Source organism: Hippocampus comes, unplaced genomic scaffold (genome assembly GCF_001891065.2).
Source record: "Hippocampus comes isolate QL1 unplaced genomic scaffold, H_comes_QL1_v1.1 scaffold174, whole genome shotgun sequence".
Lineage (NCBI taxonomy): Eukaryota > Metazoa > Chordata > Actinopteri > Syngnathiformes > Syngnathidae > Hippocampus > Hippocampus comes.
In genome coordinates this window covers 6582033-6600773 of record NW_017805983.1, presented here as the reverse complement: position 1 = coordinate 6600773, position 18741 = coordinate 6582033, and the positions used below count along the sequence as shown (strand labels likewise).

General features: G+C 42.0%; 1 protein-coding gene across 1 annotated transcript in view; it reads right to left on the bottom strand.

Moving 5' to 3' along the window:
* The window catches only part of LOC109528545 (cadherin-4), a 205109-nt gene that overhangs the window by 100611 nt on the left and 85757 nt on the right, over positions 1–18741 (bottom strand). Inside the window, exon 3 of the mRNA XM_019891309.1 lies at positions 13664–13687. Coding sequence (XP_019746868.1) covers positions 13664–13687 — 24 coding nt within the window. The remainder of the gene's footprint in view (positions 1–13663; positions 13688–18741) is intronic.

Here is an 18741-nt window from a genome sequence, read left to right as displayed (position 1 = left end):
ACCCCAAGTGTAAATTTTCAGTTTCAGTTTCAGAAAACTTTATTTATCTGTTGTCAAAACCAGGCTGAAAACAGTTTTTTTCACTCCGTCTCAGAGCATTTCTAAAATCTTGGTTTGCAAAATGTTTTTCTTGCACTGTTCGTTCTTTTGGGAATTTTAGTAAGCTGTTTTTTTATTTCTTAACTTTGCTCTTGAATAACTATTTAGCTTGTAAATGCTTTCAAATGTTGTACTTTTAATTATGTGAAGCACATTGAGTTACTTCAAATGTACCATGTAAATATAGCTGCCTGTCTTATCGATTAGTGTGCTCCCTTCTTTGCAAATAAGGTACAGTACAAAGCGACAAACAGCTTCAGACATTTTGCCGAACTTTAAGAGAACTTCCATCATCATTAAGAAATCATCTGTCCGCCATAAAGATTAATACACAAAGTGTTAATCCCTTACCTTTCCATCGACAATTCACAGAATGTTAGTGCCACCAGGCAAGGGGGCCTGACTATCCATGGCCATAATTGATGAGCAATATTGCTTGTCAACAACAGCATCATTCCCTCTGGAGCGCCAGGTCAAATCGTGCATTTTAGTTCGCCAAGAACTATTCTGTCCGCTTTATGAAGTGGAACCTATGCCAAACGGTCATACCATGAAAGACATTAACATGTTCATCCGTGTTACAGAGGTATCAAGTGCATGCAGGCTCTTTTAACTAAAGCTTCATTTCACAGGTGAGTGGGAAGGTCTATGTGCCTATTGCTGCTGTTTTATGAGGCAGGGCTACAAATTTTGGTTGGATTTCCTCCCCAGTGGGCATCTGATGTCAATTCGACATTAATATGACCAACTTCAACCTGAACTGATGTCACTGATTTTGAATTGACATCAGATGATTGCTGTTTTTTTTTTTTCTTCTGCTGCCACACTGTGCCCTGGAAGGTAAGATTTCAGCGATGGAATTTCCTTACAGGAAACACATGAAGATGTTCTCTTAAAAATGGTCTCGTTTGCATAGGGATTATTCCGATGCAGCTTTCGCTCATGAACATGAGCTCGCAGTTAGTGCAGAATGTAATGGTGGAACAAGAATGAAGACAGAGCAAGAAGTAGAAAGAAGACAGGGAGAAAAAGAAAAAGGGGTGAAAAGAAGAGTGGCTCTAAGAAAGACAGTGAGTGGTTCTGTTTCTTTGCTCCGGTGAGTCCCAGGGAAATTGAAAGATTAATACACAAAGTGTTAATCCCTTACCTTTCCATCGACAATTCACAGAATGTTAGTGCCACCAGGCAAGGGGGCCTGACTATCCATGGCCATAATTGATGAGCAATATTGCTTGTCAACAACAGCATCATTCCCTCTGGAGCGCCAGGTCAAATCGTGCATTTTAGTTCGCCAAGAACTATTCTGTCCGCTTTATGAAGTGGAACCTATGCCAAACGGTCATACCATGAAAGACATTAACATGTTCATCCGTGTTACAGAGGTATCAAGTGCATGCAGGCTCTTTTAACTAAAGCTTCATTTCACAGGTGAGTGGGAAGGTCTATGTGCCTATTGCTGCTGTTTTATGAGGCAGGGCTACAAATTTTGGTTGGATTTCCTCCCCAGTGGGCATCTGATTTCAATTCGACATTAATATGACCAACTTCAACCTGAACTGATGTCACTGATTTTGAATTGACATCAGATGATTGCTGTTTTTTTTTTTTTCTTCTGCTGCCACACTGTGCCCTGGAAGGTAAGATTTCAGCGATGGAATTTCCTTACAGGAAACACATGAAGATGTTCTCTTAAAAATGGTCTCGTTTGCATAGGGATTATTCCGATGCAGCTTTCGCTCATGAACATGAGCTCGCAGTTAGTGCAGAATGTAATGGTGGAACAAGAATGAAGACAGAGCAAGAAGTAGAAAGAAGACAGGGAGAAAAAGAAAAAGGGGTGAAAAGAAGAGTGGCTCTAAGAAAGACAGTGAGTGGTTCTGTTTCTTTGCTCCGGTGAGTCCCAGTGAAATTGATTCTTGTACCTCAAGAGATTTCCCACCGTTCCTCTTCTCCGTGGCCCTCCTGCCTCTATTACATACCTGTCCAGAGGACGAATGATCTACACATTACCCATGAGTACTGTTGATCGCGACACGCATCAGTGTCTCCTAGTGCTCAGGGACTTGACGGTCCCAGTGCAGCGAAGTTGGAAAAACAGGACACGGTAGATGGGTATGGGAAGAGTTAACAGGAAATCAAGTAATGATCCAGGCTGACAGAACTGGCTTAGAAAAGAGGCTAGAAAATGCTGCTGAGGCTCTCTCTCATACAATGGGAGATTTGGATTAGATTCTTTGTAATACTCTTAATTAACCTCAGGATCTATACAGCTTGGCCAGTTAGAGTGGAGGATGCAGAAGTCTTTAATAGAAAAAAGACCATGTGGTGTGGCTACGCGGGGTCGGAGGGGTGTCACAGTGGTGGGCGTACCGCTTTTTGAATTCTGATGAGACAAGCCTAAAGAGAAAGAAAAATACTTAATGCCATCGATGAACCAAAATGATCACTTTCCACTCTAATGTCTTTGTCCACGTAACGTCACATCCACAGCCAAATAACACATGCCTCAAAAGAACTTTCAGATGCCAAAAGAATTCATGAAAGTGAAACAATAACAACTCTGGTAAAAGGAGGAAGAATCATACTAGAAGACCCAGGTACATTTAACACACTATCCCACTCAATAAAACAACAAAATTATAAAGAATACAAAAGTAAAATCCGGGCGGCCCGGTAGTCGAGTGGTTAGCACGTCGAATTCAAAGTGCAGAGGTACCGGGTCTAATTCCACCTTCCTGTGTGGAGTTTGCATGTTCTCCCCGTGCTTGCGTGGGTTTTCTCCGGGTCCTACGGTTTCCTCCCACATTCCAAAAACATGCATTGCAGGCTGATTAAACACTCCAAATTGTCCCTAGGTGTGAGTGTGAGCGCGGATGGTTGTTTCGTTTCTGTGTGCCCTGCGATTGGCTGGCAACCAGTTCAGGGTGTCCCCCGCCTACTGCCCGAAGACAGCCGGGATAGGCTCCAGCACCCCGGGACCCTGGTGAGGGAAAATGAATGAATGAATGAAAGTAAAATCCATAAGGTGATCACGATGTCTTAAGATGAATAAAACTTTTCCAAAAGTGGATGAAAATGAATTCTACTTGTCGCGAAGGACAGATGATTGAGTTAAAAGGGGAACCCTGTGTATGCTCTATTAGAACAGTGGGATTTTAGGCTTCATTCCACTAAACGGCCCCACAAGGCTCCCTGCCTTGGATCTTGTAGCTCCCACCGTTCTCACAGGTGAACTTCTGGAAGTCACTCGTGGGAAGAAAAAAAATCAGCCAATTTAATGAATGGAGCCATTTATCTGAGCCAGGGCAACGAGTCATTACTTAGTGAGTGTCGACACTCTGCATGAGATTCCGTTTCCATGGCAGTGATCCTCATGGCAGGGGGTGAGAGAAAGCAGGACTGGTGGCAAAGGGAAAGCACAAGTTCATGTATTTGGTGCCTTGTTTTGTAACAGGCTATGACATCTCTGGCCTCCATTCTGTAAGAAAGCCCTAAAGCATGGTCAAGTGTCCCTGACAAGTATAGCATTAGTGTGGAAGGTTGCAGCAACAGTGGATGATAATAACACCCCGTGGGAAGGCATATACAAGCCCGATATTTTTTTTTTGTTTGTCATGAGACACTGATAATGCACAGTGATATCTAGTAACCACTATCTGTGACGCTGGTCAAACAAAGACTCTCACCATCGAATTCATTCAATTCAATTTGGAACGACTTCATTTTTCCAGACTCCAAACACTGCAATTGCTGTCATAAAACTGTCCATGTCATTGCCTGATGCTATTTGATTGGTGAAACTGGTAGAGTGGTTACCCAGTGACCAAAGGTTTGGGTCGTGATGGATAAATGAAGTTTTATGAAGCACTTGTGGTCATTTTTGGCTCCTCTAAATAGCACTCATGGTTTAAAGATGTAAATGAAATTTAATAAATGTCCATTGCACTCGCTTTTATATTTAAACCAAGTGCACAAATCTGGAAGAGCAAGAATATCACAAGTGTTTCATTTTTCCATCACTAGGTTCGGGTAGTCAAATATTTCTAGTCTGACGCATCCGTTGGCTCTTTCAGCAGCCCTGATTGATGAAATGATTAGTATGGATGGCATTCACACTTTTTGGGAAATTGTTTATATCCCCAAGAAATGATCCACAGCTCCCTCATCTACCTGCCAGTGTATACCTTGCTATTAGACTCAAAATTGCAACTTGGGCAAGAGGAAGAATGACACAAGATGATCCCAGCCGAGATGACTGAGGTTCTTCTTGAACAATCATGCACATTGCATTTGTCCATATGGCCTAACTCTGGTCTGGCTGATTGTTTGAGAAAAGTCTTGGGGTTTTAGTGTTCATGCTTATGACTCCACTTAGCTAGTCACTGAAGCCGCGTGTTGTCATTGCTATGAGATGTGATGAAAACCGCAGGGTCAAAATATGCATTAAAATATGAAGGAAATTTTAATGTATAGATGTCTTTTATTGTCACATCATAAATATGATGGTGTCTAATTTGGCAAACGTCCCAAAACAATTGAACTATCCTTTAAAAACACCTTAGGTCAGGTCAGTCTTGGGAAACAAGAATCTCATAGCGGTCCCCTGAGGCTGGTTTATCTGGCTGGAATTATTTGCTGTACTTCTGACAAATATGACCACCATAGAAGACATAGACGGAGACACAACAAAGCCATTATACCTCAAATCTTAGTGCCCAAGGAAAACTGATACGTCTTTTAATGGGATAAAAACATCCAGTCCGTTTCCCAGAATCTTCTTATCCTGCCTACCTGCAGGCAGTGCAGAGCTCCATGAGGATGGAGCCAGTCTAATCCTTGTGTTTCACCGCTCTGCAGTTTCTTAGAGCTTTTCAGCTCCCCAGACGCCACCCGACGCCACTAATTGCCTTCCTTTGGTTGGAAGCATTGATGAGAAATGCCCAATGGATGTGAGCAGCAACACCATCACTAAAAATGCTGGACGGCACATTCATATCCACCTACACCTTAACGTGTCATACTCAGGTGAACACAGAAATAGACGCTCAGAAATATAAGATGCCCTCGAACATTCTGTTTCCTACTTTCTCCTTCACGAAGAAAATAAAATCCATGACGTTGATGGGCATGTTGGAAAGATGTGGACAACGTATCAAGACATGAAGCAAATTATGTTGGAAAATTATTCATTTGGGCGGCCTGGTGGTCGACCAGTTAGCGCGTCGGCCTCACAGTGCAGAGGTTCAGTGTTCGATTCCGGCCTTCCTGTGTGGAGATTGTATGCTCTCCCCCTGCCTGGGTTGGTTTTCTCCGGGTACTCCGTTTTCTTCCCACATTCCACATTTGTAACAGTGGGGCAGAAGTACACCATCACTCTCTTACACACATTTTCACAAATATGTGAATAACTAAAGATTTACTTGGGTTGACGGTCACTCCAGGGACACAAATATTTGTATACAAACATTAAAAAGTTAATTTTCAAACATGTACCCAGTTTAATATCACAGACAAAGTTTGAACAGGGACACACAAAGCAAGCAAACCTGGCTTTCAGTAAACACAAAATATGGGACGAGTTTAAAAATCAAGAAATAAATAATCCAAAGGGTCACGGGACTGGGAGGTGTTGACTTAGGGAGCGTGACCATCTTTCGCGTGGAAGCTTTCAGCATTTACCGGCTAAATGAGAAGGCAAGTCTGAGATGTCTGAAGAGCACAGCAACAGCCCTGACAAAAGATCAGTCAAACACATGCAAAGCATCTTCGCACCAGCTGTCACTCTAATTACCTCCCACCACGGTTATCTTTAGCATCAATTCTATGGTAATGTTCCAGGTGATAGTGGCAATAGCAGTGCGTAAATTCTACTTTCTCCTAATGAGCATCCCATTTCCACAGAGACCACAAACATCTTTCTGTCGTGACTACGGCCTTCTGTATGTGGAGTTAAGATGCGGATTGTATTCATGCCCTCGTGCTAATGTGCCAGTCTAGATTTTAATGGTCTGTGTAGTTTACTCTTCAAATATTTCCACATGAATTATTAATGGTTGAAAGGGGTTTGTGCGCTAAGAATTAGCTGAGAATATACCAGTGGGCCTACCTCACTTCCTGGGTGCAATATGCCTCTCCACAGTAAACAAGCCAAATGGAAAGTTGTGTAGCATTTCAAATCCAAGGTTGTTTTCCATGTCTCTCATGCGTGTCTTTAGTCTCCTCACTTGATATAAAATGCTAACATGTAAGTTTGTGCAATTTGTCCCAGATCTGTACTTCAACAGCATGTTAATCACTGTAAATGGGTAAATCCCGATCCTTCATTTTCAAATCCTTCATTCGGGAAAAAGCGACATCCCCAAAGAGACATTGAAGACTGATGCATTGATGTCTAATTTTCTCCCTGACATATAATGGACAAGGGTTAGTCCTTTATCAACCATCATTCTACGTTCTACTTTGTCAAAAGTTTAACAGCCATACTTTTGAGATATCTGATGCCTCAACAGCACAACAGAGCTGCTAACCTTTATGTGAGTGCAGATGCCTGTGCTTGTAGGATTATCTTTGAAGAGAAAATTTTAGCATCCTTTACAGCTTGCCGCTGTTAAACTAGATGCTAAAGCATCATGTAAGTTTAGAAAATCTCACTTCTAAATTCACGTTGACCTGTACAGGCAAAGTCTTTTTAATTTGAACAAAGAGCTAATTAAGGGCTATTGACAACAACACTTTTGAATGAAGAACCACAACAGCACTCACACTATATGCTGTGGTTGATAAGTTCACAAATCCCCCAAATCGAATCTGACCAGAACTCAGTGCATTGAATATGCGTGCTATTTTTGTGAAAAAACAAACACATTGAATCAATCAGGTGTAATGCACGTAAAAATCAGCAAAATGACAAAATAATGCAATACCAAAAACGCCCAGCAATACCTCAGTTGCTATCGGAATTTGATGCAGTTGATCAAAACAACAACGACAAACTGCAGAGGAATTGGTTCAGCAGCTGAAACCAATAATCACGTGGTCCCCTCAGTGAGGAGAGTTTCCTAAACCGCTGAAAGAAGCTGCCATGAAGCCAATTTGAAAAAAAGAGTACACTCGATGTAAGCAAACTGAGACCCATCGCAAAACTCCCCTTCTTAGCCAAGATTGTTGAGAAACTGTTTTTTAATCAATCGAGCCATTTCTTGAACTCAAATTGATTGGGGCGGGGGGGGGGCATTTTCTATGTCTCATCTAATCAGTATCATTAGTACAACTTTTTTTTTTTTTTAAATCTCCACTTTAAATTACGACCCATTCTTACCATAAGTGTCACAGAGACCATTGTTCATGCATTTGTTACATCTTGCCTTGACTATTATAACGTGCTGCTTTCTGGCCTTCCCGTGTCTAGTATTAAATGTAGTCTACAGTAGTATTATTGCTGGGCATTTTCAAAGCCTGCAGTTAGTATAAATTGATGGAGCAAGACCCTTGAAGAAGATCAACAATTAGCACTTGCCCCGATTTACCTGACATGACATTCTATGCTTTTCTTTTTTTTTTAAACTCCAAATATTTTACATGGATTTGCAGCTGACTATCTTGCTGACTTCAGGGTGTCTGATGTTGTTGGGGAAAAAGATCTGAGTGAAGCCACTTCCTCAGAAGCATTTCTGTGAATGATTCTGCATCAACCGACCGTAACAAGTCTTGAGGAGAATCCCTTATCCAGGGGCACTTCATTTTATGAAATGGACTTACTGTTGAAACTGCCGTCGTTTAGTGATGTGATTGTGTATGTATCTGTGTGAGTAATGTTGTCCATTCAACATCCAGTCTGAGGATACCTTACTTCTAATTGTCAGCGATGAAGAGGGCAGAATGGAAATTGTAGGATTTTGGGAGAAGAAATTTCTTTTGAGCATTTCTCCCTCTGTCCCCATTTGTAAGAGCAATAGTCTTACAGTGCATTACCCTGATACAGGACCCTGCAGTTGACATGAGAGCACAGCTGGATTTCAAGATTCCCTGAATTGGCATTGCTAGTGAGGGGAACATTTTCACCCATCAATGAGGTAAAAGGGAAAATCAACCATCCTGCCTGAAAATCTCTCATGAAAAAATAGACTCACATACGCAAAGAGGGACACAAAAATGAAGTGACTTCAATTAAAGATGAGCCAACTGTGCTAGACAAAACCTCCGGGAGATCAGACCAGTCTTTAGTCTTCTCTCAATTTGCCATTCTTTATGTATGTCTGAGCGATTGATTTAATCAAATTGATTATTCTCTAGCGGACGCAAATACCTATTTGTTTCTGACAGCCATGGGAGCTAATAAAATTAATTTGGTCTGGACAGACAAAACAAAAGAACAACAACTATTGAAATGTGCAGAGCACGTCCTCTTTCAACTGTTCACTAGAATATTTGCAGCAAATGAATACCTAGATGGGCGACATGGCGGGCGCCTGGTTAGCACGTCCGCCTCACAGTGCAGTAGTGCAGGGTTTGATTCCGGCTCCAGCCTTCCTGAGTGGAGTTTGCATGTTCTCCCCGTACCTTGGTGGATTTTCTCTGGGTGCTCTGGTTTCCTCCCAAATTCCCCAAAACATACATGGCAGGTTAGAGGAACACTCTAAATTGTCCCTAGGTGTGATTGTGAGTGTGAATGGTTGTTCGTCTGTGTGCGCCCTGCGATTGGCTGGCAACCAGTTCAGGGTGTCCCCCGCATACTGCCCGAAGACAGCTGGGATCGGCTCCAACATGTTTGCGACCCTTGTGAGGATAAGCGGATTAGAAAATGGAGGGATGGGAGAATACCAACACAAAAGACTCATAACAGTATACCGTAGAACAATCAAATGTTCTGACAGGATACATACCCATACAAACCATATGTACAGCACATTCAGTATTAACTGATAGTGTAAAGAAAATGGCAAGGTCCTGAAGGTATTGATCCATGTGAGGAAAAATGACTTGCGGGAGCCATTCGTGGCCTGTCATAAGAGGATGTGGCCACAGGGAGCTACCACGAACCAGGTAGCACAGAGTGGACTATCCACAATTTGCGGAGGCCCCCAGTTCCCCAGATCCGGGGGAATCTGCAGGATGACATGCCGACTCAGAGTATGGAGGCTCCCATCAGGAGACAATGGAGTTAAACTTGAAATGTAGTGGTGGGTGGACTGATCTAAATATTGATAATATTGATACAAAGCCAGTCTAGATATCGGATCGATATTTGTGCGATGAAATTAATACCGTAGTTTCACTTTCTTGTATGCACTGTTGTGGTTTCTTCAAATTGGCCACAGCCAGTTCGCTGGACTCGTGGCTTCTCAAATCTCTGTCTGGAACAAATTCGCCAACATCGGTTTATACCACCTGCGCCAAAACTTAAACATGTTTTCACCCGGTCTAAAATCTAGTCTACTTTCTGTCACCAAATTGTGAGGTGAATCGGACGCTTGTAGTAGCAAACGCCTTCGGCCCACCGGAACGCCCAGTGAGGTGTAGCACGGTCTGCCAAATTCCCAAACGCAGTAAGCTACACTTGCCCTGGAAGGAAAATGATGTGCCAGTTTTCACACCGAGTGCACTTGCACTCGTCGATGAAAATAGGGCCCTAAATGTCATAAACAAACAAACCAAAGAAAAAAAGACCAGAATATTCAGACCCATAAGAGCAGTTTTACTTTCTTTTCATCAGTCATCTGAGGTTTAATGACACACTCGCACTGACACGTAGCTGTTTTTATTTATTTATTTTTTTGCCCATTAATTTTGGCGGGGCTGCGCCACTGGTTATTGTCTCCTCGGGGAAACAAGTTACAGGGCACAGGTACCATTTTATTGACAGGCTTTTGAAATGACTGACAATATTTACTTCGCACTTTAGAAATAAGTTATTTAACATTTCCACGAATGTGCTTGTGTACCCCTCGGGATAAGAGCAGACCTGGTTGGCAAACACCGGATAAAGATTGACCTAAAACGGGCCACACAGTGGACTACTTGTTGGCATTTCTGTCTCACAGTTCTGGGGTTTGTGGTTCTAATCTCTGTACCGGGCTTCCTGTGCAGCATGTTCTCTCCATGCTTATGTGGATTTTCTCCAGGTGGTCCGGCTTCCTCCCACATTCGGAGGACGTGCATGTAGGTCATTGGAAACTCTTAAGTTGTCCACATGTGTGAATTATCGTATTTATCTGAAACGTATGTCAGGACGAATTCGTTTAATTGATGAGAGAGAATAGTGCATTCTTCGAAAGGGCTATCTGAATTATTTCCTGTCTTACATCTTGATCAAATGTTGCAGAATTGTCAGAAAAATTTTAATCAGGGAAATAGGAAAGAAATTTGATGTTGAGCTCGTTTTGTAACCTCCACTTTGCTTGTTCAGCGAACCGGTCATATTCAGGTATATTCCTCTTGTCACTTTGCTATTTACTGTAGAGGCGAGGGTGTCTTGCTGAGGGGCGCCTGATGGTAGTCACACAGCAGAACAACTCTCCGAAAACGCCATCCCTTTGTATTATAGTATACACATGCATATTAGGAGGTTGTATGGACTGGGGATGCATCTAAGTCTTGCGTGTTGAGTTCTTTTCACAATTCTGTGGCACATTTCATCTGATCTTTCAATGCCGACAGGCATGACAGAGGAGCGCTACTGATTCCCGTGAGAGGAATTATGTGGCCTGACTTCATTAACCCTGTTAGCACAAAGCTGCTTTACCCTCACTCATGCCAGGCTTAACCTGCACACTGATAAATGCAAAGTGGAGAGAAGCAAAAGATAGGCGGATACAAAGGTGGCTGAAACTAAAGGAGCGCAGAGACAAAGGCATTTAGAACATGAGCCAAAGGTGTCAGACGAGAGTACGGAAGATGAGAAAGTGAGAAACGCGAGGGGAATGGCAGGGCATAGAGCGTGTGAACCTGAGGCAGGAGAGATGATAGCGCTCAGGGTAGCAGACGGCTTGAGAGAGATTTGGAAGAAAACAATCAATCAGCTTGGATTGTGGCTGATCAATTACTCTTCTAGCACATCAACATTCCAAGTGGTTTCCTGACATTCCATCAAGAGCATGTTAGAGTATTAACGCTGACCTCCATGAACACACTGGCGGCCACGCGGCTGCTCAAGTTTACACATGCATATGCATTTGAGCACACACACGCGGATACTTGTCCTCTGGTGCATTTATTTGGTTTTCTTCTCACCAGGAACTCTCAACACTATGTCTTCTCCTGCTGCTGGCAGAGCTTTTTGGCTGGCTTAACTACGCCCACAGCCCCCTGAGGGGACAGCGTGTGACGGATGGCTACGCGTGCGACTCCGATTCGATTCAGTCCATTTGATAAATTTATTGCTGGCATTTTCAAAATGAAATTAGTGGGACGTCTCAGAGAGACTGTTTTTTGGAGCACAGGTGCCATAAATATGCTTCATGTGGCAGAGTGGGGGGGCTAGTGTGCACTACAGTTGGGGAGGGATTTCATGGTGAGGGGCCACATCGCAAGGATGCTGCAAAACTAACGAAGAAGGTCATGTTATCACAACCTCTTGTATTAATCATCTTATTCGAGGGAGGAAATGGAAAGGTTCATGCAAATCTGTTGGTGTTAATTCAACACCACAGGTTGTTAATTTTAACACAGACAAATTGTCGATATGCGTCCACACTACACACTATTAAAGTAACATTTACGAGAGTGTTAAACGTTCAACAACCAATCGTGAGTTACAGCAACAAATTGCAGTACTGACAGTGCAGTAGTAATGACACTTCAGAGTCTTTAGATTAACACTAATCAGCTGGGCGATTCACCAGAATACACACAACTCATTGGTGGATTTGTGTACCACACACAAGAGAGCTCCTACAAGTTCACACATAAGCGCATTTCAAGCAGAGTGAAAAGAAAAGTCACAAAAATAAGTTTGAATAATCGTGCAGCTCGTCACTCTGGCTGCCTACGCCTACAAAACATGTTAGATACTGCGTTAATGAAACTGATTGACCATGAAGCCCACGTGAGGTCACAGAAAAAACAACTCTGAATGGCCAAGTTGCACCATAGGAACGAAACACATCCACACACACAAATTTTATAGGACTGTCAAGATGTGAACCTGATATGGAATTTTCATTGTTGGCTCATCAATGGTGTCCGTTTTAAACAATATGAAACAGAAAGTTAAGAGGCAAAACAGATTTGTTTTCATGTGAGAGTTTTGGTTACTTCAGGGAAGTTTGACTCTGTCTTGCGAGCGGAGCGTCAAGTGATGCTATCGAAAATTGTCTCAACTCTCACCAGTCCACTTCATCAAGCATGACAAAAAGGTGTGGCTTCAATATAAATAGACACCAATCAGGGTTGAAACCAGGTGACACTCCATTTTAACAACGTATCAGTGTTACAACCTCGACTGCACATACTTTTTTAGTGTGAATGCCATACTGACATTGTGGTTTTAACATTTTCTCTCAACTTTTAACATCGGCAGACTTTCAGTGAAGGAAAGAGTGGCAATGTGGACTTTTAACAGTTGTGACAAGCACACATCCATAAAGATTAATAGAGATGCATTGAGGAGTCAGTGGGCACACATTTTCTACTGTATCCATCATTCATGCTCAGGCAGACATAAAATTTATATGCACAGAGAGTCTTGTGAGCTCTATTTGTTGTTGTCCAAACTCTTTTCCCCAAGGTCCCTTGTCATTTCAGCCCAGACGGCCGCCGTCAAAGTCACGTCTGTCAGGTCAGTCATGTATGGACACAAACACGTTATTTTTCTCCTCAGCAATATCAAGGCGAGACTTAGAGAGTGTTTGTAAATATTTTGGACCTTACTACAGTCGAGTTGAAAATACTCAATGGACAACAGAGGCCAGGCCAGATATGGATGCACAGAAGCCAATTTAAGTGAGCACTCATTCATTGTCACAGTGTCATGATGTGCGGCCTTATTTATCTTCCTCTCATTCAGAAATATATGTGAGTACGGTGGTGGTGAGATGATGTACAATATGCTAGCCCTTCAAGTTTCATCTGGCTAGCCCACATTACTTACCTTTATAGGCCCGTGTGATAGTGTCGCATACTGCCTATCATCACATATATGTGATGCACAACAGTCTGTGAGTGTCTGTGTGTATGGGGGAGGAGGTGGGGACTGCGGGTGAGAGATTTGGGACAAATATATTCGTGTGTCAAAAGGGAAATACAATAATTTGACCGCAACTGCCTTGGAAAAAATCTGGGAAATTTAGAGACCAGTTTAATATTGTGATCGTGAAAGTATTTGCAGACATCCACATGGTCAATATCTTCCTGCATTTAGTCACATTGTGGTGGTAGAAAAAAAAAAGTGAGTCCTAATAAAAATGTCTTCTATTTTTTTTTCTCTTCATAAAAAGCAGATGGAATTTGCATTCTCCTTTCCTCTCCGGTTTTAGTGGCTTGGCTCTCTCGCAAAGATGGAGATGCATACATTCATACAGCATGCAAGGCACAACAGAACAGCTAACTACTGTAAGGGCCATCTTACCTGTCTGTGATGACACACTGGCGCCTGCAGAAAGAGGAGAGCACACACATGAATCAGTCATGCGGTAGTGTACGCACAAAATCCAGTCTTTTCATATTACTGTATTGTTGAGCCTGAATACACATCCCAAAAAAATAATACCACACAGAAGGCACGAGCTCTCTACAGGAAAACACTAAACACCTTTTCTATATTCAAGAGGAAGCAACCAGGTGGAGGATGTGAACAAACACGTGGAAGAGAGGCGAGAGTGGCCAGACCCCTGGAAATCCTCGATCTCTTAAACAATTCACCCCGAGCACCCTTGGACACTGGTGAAGAGCACTGAGACAGAGCAAATCAAATCCTTTCGCAAAGCTTTTTCGACTCTTTTTCAAGGCCTACAATTCATTTGCTGCCCACAGGATATTCTCCTGGGCAGACAATAATGCACCACTGCTCTGTTTTTACAGAGCTTTTTTTGTTGTTTGTTAAGATAAAAAATGAGCAGTGCATTTGACGTGCTATTCTTTTACAAAGCGGAGATTTCCATGTTTTGACTTCTCACATTTGTGCCTGTGGACAAAAACTTTGTCAAAGATCCCGTAATAAGCAAAGAGAAACAGAAAGAGGAATATTGTTTACACTTGGGCAATTGACGATTGAAACAACATTGAAACTTTTCCCTTCATGGTTTGAGCACAAAGGGCTAGAGGCATGAAAGCAGACAAGTTACAGTACATCGGGATGTATTTGCGGTATACAAGCAGGGCATAATCGAGTTATAACTTTTGCTCCTGTAACGATGGCGTCCATTGCGCCTCTGTGCTTTTCAATGCAGTCTCTTGTGGAACTGGACTGAGCCCTTTTGACATGGTGAGTTAATGAGGTGCTATTATTTTGATTATTATTATTAATATTATGATTATTATTAGCTGTAGTCGTAGTAGAATGAAAACCTGATGTGCTAGAGCAGTGGTGTCAAACATACGGCCCACGGGCCGGCCCCAGCTCCCAAGGAGGTTCGATCAGGTCCGCAGGATCATTTAAAAGTGAAAAAAATGCATAAAAGACACGGAATGAATATTTTAATAAGGTGCGATTCACGTAGCATCCGCTAGGGGACACACTGTATTGATCAGAGTAGAAAACAAAAGCAGTCTCAGTCTGTCACTTTGACAGACCAAACACAGCAGACGCTATCAAGGACGTGTGAATACTTTGTCCTTTACACATTTAATAGCACTCTCCTTATTTTGTAAAGTGTAGGCAGGGATTACATTTAGATTTTATATTCACATGTGTAAATGGTTTTAAAATTCGCTTCTTTATAAATCTGGTTTAATCTTAAAATGCATGACTATATTTTTCAATACCAATTACTTGTTAAAGTTTTGTGCCTTGTACGATCGATCAGTGGGATCAGTTGCAATGCATAGATGTGAATGATAAAAGTCAATTGCACATTTGTCTAAGGAAATCTAAGGTGCTTCATGAAATGTTTTGTAAAAGATATGTTCATTAAATTTCAACATTTTCCTCATGTTCCTGTGCTTCTTTAGACCAACACAAAGGAAAGACATGCTATTTTGGTTACTGGGAGCAGAGTATGGTATAATTTTAATGGTCCGGCCCACTTGACATCTACCGAGGCCGTTTGTGGCCCACAATGTGAAATGAGTTTGACACCCCTATGCTAGAGCAAAAATGCAGGCAGATTTGGAGTCAGAGCAAAAAAAAAATAAAAAATGCACCGAGAAAAGTTGAGTTACATCTCCGTTTAAAAAAATTTACGTGAAAAATGTTGACAACTATTGTTTGTCACAGAAAAGCAAAGCGATCCTTATCACCCAAAGAAAATCCTTGTTATTTTCCCTTGACCCCAATATACTTTTACGATTTCACCACCCTTAAAATACTGAATATGGTGGCGGAGTGCTGAGCACACCTGTCCAGTTCAGGTTACACCCTACCTCCCTTAGCGGGGAATGACTTCAGCTAATGAGCGTACTTGATAACTCACCCATTTTTAATATGGTTCGATTTATATTCAATAATTTATATTTATTTATATACTCTTTGTTGTTCTACGTCTCCCTTTCATAATGTTGCTGCTGTAAATTGGGAATGTCTCCATTGTGATCCAAATAACGGTTTTCTTATCTGATAAAGAACATTGTGAGGGATGGATGCCACTCAACATGTGAGGCCCAGTACGATGGATCCAGTGGTGCACCATCAGGAGCACAAAACTGTGACCAAACATTTCAGACAAGGCCAAATCTTGTGCAGTTGGCCACTTTTGTGAAGAAGAAAAAAAAAATGTGAAGAACTGTCGAACTCATTGCCATGCCCTGAAAGCACTTCCTTCTCCTCGCAGTTCCAGTTTGTCGCGTCATAGTGAAGGCGCCACACTTCACAGCTATAGCAGCAACATAAAGTGAATGGATTTAGAGCCTAATTTGAAGTGAATGTGTGAGTGACGTCCTGATTTGCCTGCGTGCCCACGGCGGGACCCTCGTGACTTGGAGTATTATGTAAAGTAGGCCATATGCCAGCGCAGGTTTCCACATCCCAAAGGATGCATGCAAGCCAAACAACGTTTCAGCAAGCCTCAAGATGGGAAAGTTTTTACCTAATTGGGAAACTAAGAGGAATAAAAATACCCTGGCGGTTTTGCGTCTTTGTAGAACAGGAATCAGACCCATATGATGTCTAATTAAGTCAAAGAGCATACTAATACTGTACATAGCCCTGGTCTTATTTTCTTCAATCAGACAGCTCATCAGTAGTTCGAGCATATTCATTTAGAAATGTACAATATTATGAATGCCCCATTAAAATAGCTTCAATCAACCCAATGACAGTTGACACAAAGAAAGCCACCAAATATGGGAGTATCACACTGAAACATGAAAAAGTGTCAAGTAGCAATTGCACTAATTACATACGTGGTATTCCAATGCATCACAATGTGTGTTTTCACTGGTTGGATAATCAAATGCTCAAAGCACCGCCAGCCCAAATTAGCGCTGACTGACAACCGCGGGGAAACTGTTGCAGTGAATTAGGAAGGCACTTGCACAACGCCAGCAGCTCTCACTTTTATTTTGGAAAGACACTGTAACAAGCATTAAGTCTATTCGTGAGAGACCAGTTGAACCAAAGATGGTTTACACCGGTAAATCAGGAGTCGGGAAACTATGGCTCGCGAGCCACGAGCCATATATATATATATATATATATATATATCCAAATATTTCATGGCTCTATTAGTCAAAAAGGTTCCCGACCCAAGGTTTCTCCACTGTTTTCCCCACTGTAAATTTGATTGCCGTGGACAGTTTTTGACAAGTCAAAACATATTTGTGAGGATCGGAAGACTGGATGAGTCCATTCTGGAGCCGGAGCCCAACATGGCTGAGATCCCAGCCACATCACACCACCACCTACGAGATCGGAGTCAGCAACGTGAAGAACCACAAAACTGATAGCCTGAGATGGATTTGTGACACTGTAGCTGTCATGTCATAAATCTGGCTCCCTCACATTTGTACACTGATCTACATTGAGCAATATATATAACCCAGTAGAACACGTAGTGTTGTTCAGAACACTTTGTACTAAACTAGAAGATGACTATAATCATCACACACACACCCACATTTACATGGTTGCCGTCTGTCAAAACATGCACATCAAATCACAGCAAATAAGCTCACTCTTCTTTTGCCACTAATGATGTTTTCTTTCCACTTTTATCTAAATGAAAAATAGGAACCTGCACAAGAGCAGATTTAATCTTATCGCGTGAGGAGTCATGATCACTAGCAGTGCTGAGAAGTAGCACATTTATTAGAAGTGGCCAATGTTTGCCTCATCCTTCTTCTCTTCTCCATCCCTCTGAATCTGTTTTATAGGCTCGTCTGTAAAGATTGGTTGTACATATGTAAATGCAATATCACCCCTGAAATTGATTTGCAATCATACATAAATACTCACTTATCTGCTACAAATTCTCGGCATAAAAAGAGTGGAAATAATGACACGTTTGATTGAATTCTTAAATGTAGAGAAACAAGGGTCTGCTCACCCCATTTGGTTGTGAACCTCTGAAAAAAAAGGCAGATACAGTATGGAATAGAAAAGGTTTCTGAAGCCTTGACTAGTCATCCTTTGCACATAAGTGTTGCTAAAGTCATATTGTGAATTTAAAACAATTCGGAGAAAACAAAACCTCTTGAGAACAAAGAGTGCACAACCATCAGTGTGACTAAAGCAACACATTTTCACCGGTGATGCAAATTGCCAAACACAGACAGACAAAGGCAGCTTGTCGCTGCATTTAATCAAGACCAATTTACACATTTTGAGAGTGACTTCTGGTTACCAGTGTCCAAAAAGGAAAGTCTGTCAAAGTGTTAGACAAAACCGCATTTTAAAATGGACTTTATCGAAGACTAAATTCCAATACTGGTCTCTCTTTGCTTCTTTTTCAAATAACAGTGCTGTTTCCCTGGAGGCAAACAAGGTCTATATTTGTACAAACTGTGGAGAGCAACACACTCACGTTACCTTTTGCACGGGGAATGCCGTCGTCTTGCTCATTACATACTAATGAGTTGTCTATTAATGAAAATGGAAAGCATTTATTTTGTGAGCACAAAGGTTTCAGCTGGATTAATTACTGCACTACAGCAGCAAAATGAAAACAGCAAGTGCGGCATCAGTCTTGTGTGGCACATTAGCCATTAGCCAACTGTTATCGACGGCTGGCAAATGGGCCCGCGTGACTCAACGAGGAGCAGAAACTCTTTCTACGAGTATGCAAACTTCGCTAGAAGTGCACTTTGGTCACACTATGAATTACGGGATGCATTTGCACACTTTTATTCAAAAGAAACCACATTTGCTTCAGTGTGGTGTCAAGACTGCTCGAACCGCAGTGACGGCATCATCATCGTTGTTTGAAATCATGGCAGCATTGTGTGGTTTGCTAAGCCTTTAAACTCGTGCATCGATATTCAGCGCGAAACACCGGTCCCTGACGGAATTACTGCTGACTGAGGAGAGGGACAGGTTGGAGAAAGAAAACAGAA